This window comes from Chamaea fasciata, unplaced genomic scaffold, assembly GCF_029207755.1.
Source record: "Chamaea fasciata isolate MVZ Bird 193981 ecotype frontalis unplaced genomic scaffold, bChaFas1.0.hap1 SCAF_461, whole genome shotgun sequence".
In the NCBI taxonomy this organism is placed as follows: Eukaryota; Metazoa; Chordata; class Aves; order Passeriformes; family Sylviidae; genus Chamaea; species Chamaea fasciata.
In genome coordinates this window covers 45,245-53,874 of record NW_027094546.1, presented here as the reverse complement: position 1 = coordinate 53,874, position 8,630 = coordinate 45,245, and the positions used below count along the sequence as shown (strand labels likewise).

The 8,630-nt window shown below is 58.7% G+C and overlaps 1 protein-coding gene across 1 annotated transcript; it reads right to left on the bottom strand.

The window, feature by feature from the left end:
- Nucleotides 1-1,964: 1,964 nt before the first annotated feature.
- Nucleotides 1,965-8,039, bottom strand: LOC136305517 (galectin-4-like). Its single transcript, XM_066208775.1, is given in 13 exon segments — nt 1,965-2,239; nt 3,295-3,441; nt 3,443-3,470; nt 4,225-4,313; nt 4,769-4,798; nt 4,912-4,956; nt 5,605-5,628; nt 6,234-6,251; nt 6,253-6,354; nt 6,834-6,959; nt 6,961-7,036; nt 7,471-7,559; nt 7,987-8,039. Coding segments are annotated over 13 exon segments (966 nt in total). The 5' UTR covers nt 8,032-8,039; the 3' UTR covers nt 1,965-2,092.
- Nucleotides 8,040-8,630: the final 591 nt, after the last annotated feature.

Genomic DNA, 8,630 nt, shown 5'->3' with positions numbered 1-8,630 from the left:
GGGGTGGGAGGGGGTTTTTTTAGGGTTTTCACTCACATTCCCAGCTCGGAACAGCGTTTTGTGGACCAAAAATAAGATTGATAGTGATAATAATGAAAAATGGGGGGAATAAGTAGGGGGTGGGTGAGGGGGGAAGGTGAGGGGTGCGGGGAAATAGGGGGAGGTTAGGAGGGGAAATGGGGAGGAAAGTGAGGCGAATGTGGGGGAAAAATGGAAAAAATGGGGAGAAGAATGAAAAAAATGGGGGGGAAAATGGGGAGAAAAATGAGGCAGATATGGAGAAAAAATGGAAAAAATGGGGAGATGAATGAAGAAAATGGGGAGAAAAATGAAAGAGAAATGGGGAGAAAAATGGAAAAAATGGGAGAAGAATGAAAAAAATGGGGGGGAAAATGGGGAGAAAAATGAGGGAAATAGGGAGAAAAAATGAAAAAAAATGGGGAGAAGGATGAAAAAAATGGGGAGAAAATTAAAGGGAAATGGGGAGAAAAATGAAAAAAAATGGGGAGAAAAATGAGGCAGATATGGGGAAAAAATGGAAAAAATGGGGAGATGAATGAAAAAAATGGGGAGAAAAATTAAAGGGAAATGGGGAGAAAAATGGAAAAAAAATGGGGAGAAAAATGAAAAAAATGGGGAGAAAAATTAAAGGGAAATGGGGAGAAAAATGAAAAAATATGGAGAAAAAAATGGGGAGAAGAATGAAGAAAATGGGGAGAAAAATGAAAAAAATGGGGAGAAGAATGAAAAAAATGGGGAGAAAAATTAAAGAGAAATGGGGAGAAAAAAAATTTTAAAAATGGGGAGAAAAATGAAAAAAATGGGGAGAAAAATTAAAGAGAAATGGGGAGAAAAAAAATTTAAAAATGGGGGGGAAAATGAAAAAAAATGGGGAGAAAAATGAGGCAAATGTGGAGAGATGATGGAAAATTAGGAAAAAAACCCATGTGGAGCGTGTGGGAAAATTAGGAGAGGAATGAGGAAAATCATGGTGAAATCTGGAGAAAAATACGGGAAAATAATGATGAATGAAGAAGAGTAAGGAGAAAAATACGGAGAACTGTGGGAAAATGTGAGAAAATAAGAGAAAGGAGGAGGAAAATTAACGAGAAATCCACCTAATAAAGCGCCTGATCCTGGAAAATTTTGACGGGAAGCAGAAAATTCCGGTTTCCTTTATAACTTTACGGATTTATTATATAAATATATATTCACGTAGCAGCTTCTTTGTCCTGTAATTAAACTATTGCTGGAAAAAAAAAAAAAAATCCCTGGAGTCCTGGAGTTTTTCCTCACCTTTTCCCAAGGTATAGCCTTTGGGGAGAGAATGAGCATTTTGAGGTAAAAATGAGGTTATTAGGAAGGGACGTTTTGGGGGCAAAATTGAGGGAATTTTTTGCTTTTTTTTGGACATGTCAGGACAATTGTGGAGGTCAAACCTGAGCTGATCTATCACCTATGGGAAGGAATATTTTTGGGGTAAAACGTGAGGGACGTGAGTGCAAATTCCCGGAGCTGTGCTGAGGTTTTTTCCCCTCGTGTTCCCCATCCTTTGTTTTTTTTTCCTCCCCTTTCCCACTCTTTTTCCCTTCACTTCTTTTCTTTTTTTCCCCTCACATTTCCTGCCTTTTTTCCCTCTCTTTCCCCTCACGTTTCCCCGCCCTTTTTCTCCCCTCACGTTTCCCGCCCTTTTTCTCCCCTCACGTTTCCCGCCCTTTTCTCCCCTCACAGTTCCCGCCCTTTTTCTCCTCCCCTTCCTGCCATTTCCCCCTCACCTTCTCTCTCTTTCCCCCTCACATTTCCCTCCCTTTCCCCCCTCACATTTTCCTCTTTTCCCCCCTCACATTTTCCTCTTTTCCCCCCTCACATTTTCCTCGTTTCCCCCCTCACATTTTCCTCTTTCCTCTTTTCCCCCCTCACATTTTCCTCTTTTCTCCCCTCACACTTCTCCTCAAATCTCCAGAGCCGGATGAGGAGCAACTTTATTGAGGTCAGTCTTTATTGGGGAGGTGACATTTGAAGGGGGGCAGCTAATGAGCACTTATGGGGCAGCTAGGGGGCAGTTAGTGGGCACTTATGGGGCACTGGTGGGTCAGAAGTGGACGAAGGACAGCACCACGTCGCCCTCGATCTCCAGCACGTCCACGTGGGGCCCGGCCGGCACCCGGTGGTGGAAGTCGAAGAGCGGCTGCCCCTCGGCGAACACCTTGAACCGATGGTTCCCGCAGCGGATCGACAGCTGCAGGGGGGCACACGCGGGGGAATGTCACCCCAGAGAGCCCAAAGTACCCCCAGGGATCCCCAAAGTCACCCCAGAGACCCCAAAATCCTCCCAGGGATCCCCCAAAGTCACCCCAGAGAGCCCAAAGTACCCCCAGGGATCCCCAAAGTCACCCCAGAGACCCCAAAATCCCCCCAGGGATCCCCCAACGTCACCCCAGAGACCCCAAAATCCCCCCAGGGATCCCCCAAAAGTCACCCCAGAGACCCCAAAATCCTCCCAGGGATCCCCCAAAGTCACCCCAGGACACACAGAGTATCCCCAAGGATCCTCAAAATCCTCCTAAGGATCCCCGAAATACCCCCAGGGATCCCCAAAGTCACCCCAGAGACCCCAAAATCCTCCCAGGGATCCCTGAAATACCCCCAGAGAGCCCAAAGTACCCCCAGGGATCCGCGGAGTTACCCCAGGGATCCCCAAAGTCACCCCAGAGACCCCAAAATCCTCCCAGGGATCCCCCAAAGTCACCCCAGGACACACAGAGTATCCCCAAGGATCCTCAAAATCCTCCTAAGGATCCCCAAAGTACCCCCAGGGATCCCCAAAGTCACTCCAGAGACCCCAAAATCCTCCCAGGGATCCCCCAAAGTCACCTCAGGACACACAGAGTATCCCCAGGGATCCCCCAGAGTCACCCCAGAGATCCTCAAAATCCTCTCAGGGATCCTCAAAAGCCTCCCAGGGATCCCCGAAACACCCCCAGAGACCCCCAAATCCTCCCAGGGATCATCGAATCCCCCCAGGGATCCCCGAAGTCAGCCCCAGGACCCCCAAACCTTTCCAGAGCCACCGAAAACCTCCCAGGGATCCCCAAAATATCCCCAGAGACCCCCTCCCCCCAAAACACCCCAAGAGATGCCCCAAATCCTCCCAGGGATGCCCAAAGTCACCCCGGAGACCCCCCAAAATCCCCCCCTGTGCCCCCCCCCGATTCCCCAGGACCCCCAAATCTCCTCCAAAGCCCCCCCGAAAATCCCCCCAGGAACCCCCCCAAGTCCCCCGTGCCCGCTCACGTCGAAGTAGCGGCCGCGCTGGAAGGGGTTGCAGCAGGAGAGGTCGCGCTCCTCGGGGCCCCAGGAGCCCCCCAGGAAGGAGTTTCGGACCACGGCCCCCCCCCTCGTCCATTGCGGGGGGTTCAGGTGCAGCACCACGTCCCCCCCCCGGGCCCGCCCGCAGGTTGATGTGGAACCTGGGGGGGATTTGGGGGGCTTAAAGGGGGTCACAACGGGGAGTTTGGGGCGGGTTTGGGGGGGATTTGGGGATTTTGGGGGTCCTGGGGGGGATTTGGGGGGGCACAACGGGGAATTGGGGAGGATTTGGGGTGGTTACAGGGAGATTTGGGGTGTTTGGGGGGGAATTGGGGGGTCACAACGGGGAGTTTGGGGGGGATTTGGGGGGCTTAAAGGGGTCACAACGGGGAGTTTGGGGCGGGTTTGGGGGGGATTTGGGGATTTTGGGGGTCCTGGGGGGGGATTTGGGGGGTCAGAACGGGGAATTGGGGAGGATTTGGGGTGGTTACAGGGGAGATTTGGGGTGTTTGGGGGGGAATTGGGGGGTCACAACGGGGAGTTTGGGGCAGGTTTGGGGGGGATTTGGGGATTTTGGGGGTCCGGGGGGGGATTCGAGGGGTCACAACAGGGGAGTTTGGGGAGGATTTGGGGGGCTTTGGAGGGGATTTGGGGATCTTGGAGGGGTCCTGGGGGGATTTGGGGGTCAGAACGGGAAATTGGGGAGGATTTCGGGGGGGATTTGGGGATTTGGGGGGTCCTGGAGGGGTCCTGGGGGGATTTGGGGGGTCACAACGGGGAATTGGGGAGGATTTGGGGGGGTTGGGGGATTTTGGGGGGATTTGGGGGGTCAGGGGAGGTCAAAGGTGGGGCCCAGGGTGGGGCCTGGCGGGGTTTTGGGGAGGGGTCTGGTGTTCTTTGGGGGTCCCGCGTTACCTGCCGGCCTCGTGGGGGATGAAGCCCTTGATGACGATGGTTTTTTTGGGGAACAGCCCCCCCGGGATGGTGGTGACGAAAGGCACCGGCTGGGGAAGGGGGCGGGCTCAGAGACCCTCCCGAAGACCCCCCAGATCCCCACGGAGACCCCCCAAAAACCCCAGACCCCCCAAAACCCACCGGGACCCGCCAAATCCCCACGGAGACCCCCAAAAAAACCCTAGACCCCCAAAACCCACCGGGACCCCCCCAAAAAACCCCAGAGCCCCCCAAAACCCACCGAGACCCCCCCAAATCCCAACAGAGACCCCCCAAAAAACCCCAGACCCCCCAAAACCCCACGGAGACCCCCAAAAAAAACCCAGACCCCCCAAATCCCCACCGGGACCCCCCAAATCCCCACGGAGACCCCCAAAAAACCCCAGACCCCCCCAAACCCCCCAAATCCCCACCGGGACCCCCCAAATCCCCCCAAAATCCTCCCAAATTCCCCGTTGTGACCCCCCAAACCCCCCCGGGACCCCCAAATCCCCCCCCGACTCACCGGGTGGAAGGTGGGGGGCTGTTGCATCACCTGTGGGGGCGCAGGGCGGGGTCAGTGGGGTGGGGGGGGACACCTGGGGGACGCCCCCCCCCACGGGATGGGGAGGGGGGAATTTTGGGGGGATCCCCTCCCCCCCCACTCACCGGCAGGTTACAGTCGGGGTAGATGGGCGTGGTCTGCGGCGCGTCCTGGGGGGGACACGGGGGTCAGGGGGGCGCAAAACACACCTGGGGGGTCTCAAAACACACCTGGGGGGTCCTAAATACACCTGGGGGGTCCTAAAACACACCTGGGGGGCTTCAAAACACACCTGGGGGTCCCTAAAATCCACCTGGGGGTCTTTAAACACCCCTGGGGATCCCCCCAAACCCACCTGGGGGGCACAAAACACACCTGGGGAGTCCTAAAATACACCTGGGGATCCCCCCAACCCCACCTTGGGGACCCCCAAAATCCCCCTGGGTGTCCCTAAATTCACCTGGGGGGGGCCCCAAACACACCTGGGAGCCCCTAAACCCACCTTGGAGACCCCCAAACCCACCCGGGGACTCCCAAAATCCACCCGGGGGGGGCCCCCAAACACACCTGGGGGGGTCCTAAATACACCTGGGGACCCCCAAACCCACCCGGGGAGCCCCAAAATCCACCCGGGGGGGGCCCCAAACACACCTGGGGAGCCCCTAAACCCACCTTGGAGACCCTCAAACCCACCCGGGGAGCCCCAAAATCCACCCGGGGGGGCCCCCAAACACACCTGGGGGGGTCCTAAATACACCTGGGGACCCCCAAACCCACCCGGGGAGCCCCCCCAAAGCCACGCAGCCCCCCAGACTCACCGGGACGCACGGGGGACACATGCCCTGCGGGGGACAGAGGGGGCGTCAGGGGGCTTTGGGCTGTGCGGGGGGGTCTGGGGGTCCCGGGGCTGGTTTTTGGGGGTCCCGGGCTGGTTTTTGGAGTGCGCGGGGGGGGTTGGGGGCTGTTTTTGGGGGTCCGATGTTGGGTTTTGGGGTCTGGGGCTGGTTTTTGGGGTCCCGGGTGGGGTTTGGGACACAGGGGTGTTTTTAGGGTCCCAGGGGCAGTTTTAGGGTCCCGGGGGTGTTTTTGGGGTCCCGGGGGGTGGTATTGGGGTCCCAGGGGCAGTTTTAGGGTCCCGGGGGTGTTTTTGGGGTCCCGGGAGTGGTTTTGGGGTCCCAGGGGCAGTTTTAGGGTCCGGGGGTGGTTTTAAGGGCGGATTTAGGGTCCCGGGGGTGTTTTTGGTGGGTCCCAGTGGCAGTTTCAGGGTCCCGGGGGCTGTTTTTGGGGTCCCAGGGGGCGGTTTTAGGGTCCGGGGGTGGTTTTAAGGGCGGTTTTAGGGTCCCGGGGGTGTTTTTGGGGTCCCAGGGGCAGCTTCAGGGTCCCGGGGGCTGTTTTTGGGGTCCCCGGGGGCGGTTTTGGGGTGCAGGGCGGGTTTCGGGGCTCTCACCGCGCCGCCCATGACCGAGGGCCGAGTGCAGCTGCAGGTCGCCGTCCACGGACACGGACGTCACCTGCTCCGGGGGCAGCCGGTGCGGGAACTCGGTGTAGAACGTCCCGTTCACCAGCACCTGGGGGGACAGACAGCGGCCCTGAGACCCCAAAACACCCCCGGGACACCCCAAAATACCCCCGGGACACCCCAAAAACCCCAAATACACACCCCAAAATACCCCAAATACACCCCAAATACACCCCAAAATAGCCCAAACACCGACACACACCCCGGGACACCCCAAAATACACCCCGGACACCCCAAAAAACCCCAAATACACCCCAAAATACCCCAAATACACCCTAAAATAGCCCAAATACACCCCAAAATACCCCAAATACACCCCAAAATAGCCCAAACACACCCCCGGGCACCCCAAATCCCCCCTGAGGACCCTCAAATCCTCCCCTGGGGACCTCTATAACCCCTTTTTAGAGCCCGCAAATCCCCCCCGGACACCCCAAATCCCCCCCGGGGACCCCCAAATCCCCCTCGGACACCCCAAATCCCCCTCCGGGGACCCCCAAATCCCCCCCCGGGGACGCCCCCCGGACCTTGTAGCCCTCGGGGGTGACGTTGATGACGATCTCGAAGGGCCCCCCCGGGCAGAGCGGGTGCAGCTCCTGCCGCTGCTCGTCCCCCCAGCGGCCCCGGCGCCGGCTGTTGAGCACCGCGACCCCCCGCCCCGAACCGCGGGTTCAGGTGCAGCGGCAGGTCGCCGGAGTCATCGGGGCCCGCGGCCAGGTTAACGCGGAACCTGGGCACAGGTGAGTCACCCCGGGGTCACCCGGGGTCACCCGGGGTCCACGGTTCGTCCCCAGTCTGCCCCCCGCCATTATTCCTCCAGTGTCCCCCCAGTCTGTCCTCAGTCCCCTCCCAGTGTCCCCAGTGTCACCACTGTCCCCACTGCCCCCACCTAGTGTCCCTCAGTCCCCTCCCAGTGCCCCCCCCAGTGTGCCCCAGTCCCCCCAGTATCCCCAGTCCCCCCCGGTGTCCCCATTGTCCCCAGTTTGTCCCAGTGTCCCTCAGCCCCTCCCAGTCCCCCCAGTGCCCCCCGTGCCCCCGGCCCCCCCCCCAGTGTCCCCAGTGTGTCCCAGTGCCCCCCCATTATCCCCAGTGTCCCCCCAGTGCCCCCCCAGTGTCCCCCCAGTGTCCCCCCAGTGTCCCCCAGTGTCCCCGGTGTCCCCGTACCACTCGGCCTGGGGGTTCACCACCCCCTGCACGTAGACGGCCATGCCGGGCCGGAGCCCCCCGGGCACGGGGGCCACGTAGGGCAGGGGCTGGGGGGGGAAACGGGGGGTCAAGGGGGCCCGAGGGGTGACAGGGACCCCAAAGGTCACCGGGGGGTGACACGGACCCCCCCAGACCCTTCTTCCCCCCCTGGTTTGGGGTGACAGGGACCCCAAAGGTCACCAGGAAGGTGACAGGGACCCCCCCAGCCGCCTCCCCCCGGTTTTTGGGGGTGACAAAGACCCAAAGGTCACCAGGAAGGTGACAGGGACCCCCCAGCCGCCTCCCCCCGGTTTTTGGGGTGACAAAGACCCCAAAGGTCACCAGGAAGGTGACAGGGACCCCCCAGCCGCCTCCCCCCGGTTTTTGGGGTGACAGGGACCCCAAAGGTCACCAGGAAGGTGACAGGGACCCCTCAGCCGCCTCCCCCCGGTTTTTGGGGTGCCCCCAGCCCCGTTTTTTTTGGGGGGTACCCACCGGGTGGTAGGAGGGCATGTACCCTGGCGCGGGGACGAAAGTCATGGCGGCGGCGGCGGGTGACGGCGGTGACAATGACAGCGGTGGACACCGCGGGGACACTTTATAGCCGGCCCCACGTGGGGCCCCCCAAAGTCCAGCCGGGCCCCCCCAATTCCGGCCTCTCCCAGGGCGGGGTGAGGACTTTGTCCCCGCCGGGGATACGGGGATTGGGGACACACCTGGCACAGGTGACACTGCTGGCACAGGTGACACACCTGGCACAGGTGACAGTGCCCTGGACTCTGCCCCGGGCGGGGCACGGGGACCTTGGGAATTTCCGGAGATTTGGGGGCACTGTGGGGACAGGGTGACCCCCGGAAATCCTCCCAAGAAATTAATCCAAAAATCCAGCCAAAATCCACGGAATGTTCGCCCGTAATTAATCCAGAATCCACGGAACGTTCGCCCCTAATTAATCCAAAATCCACCGAATGTTCGCCCCTAATTAATCCAAAATCCACGGAACGTTCTCCCCTAATTAATCCAAAATCCACGGAACGTTCTCCCCTAATTAATCCAAAATCCACGGAACGTTCGCCCCTAATTAATCCAAAATCCACGGAATTTTCACCGGTAATTCACCAAAACCTTTCTTACACCAA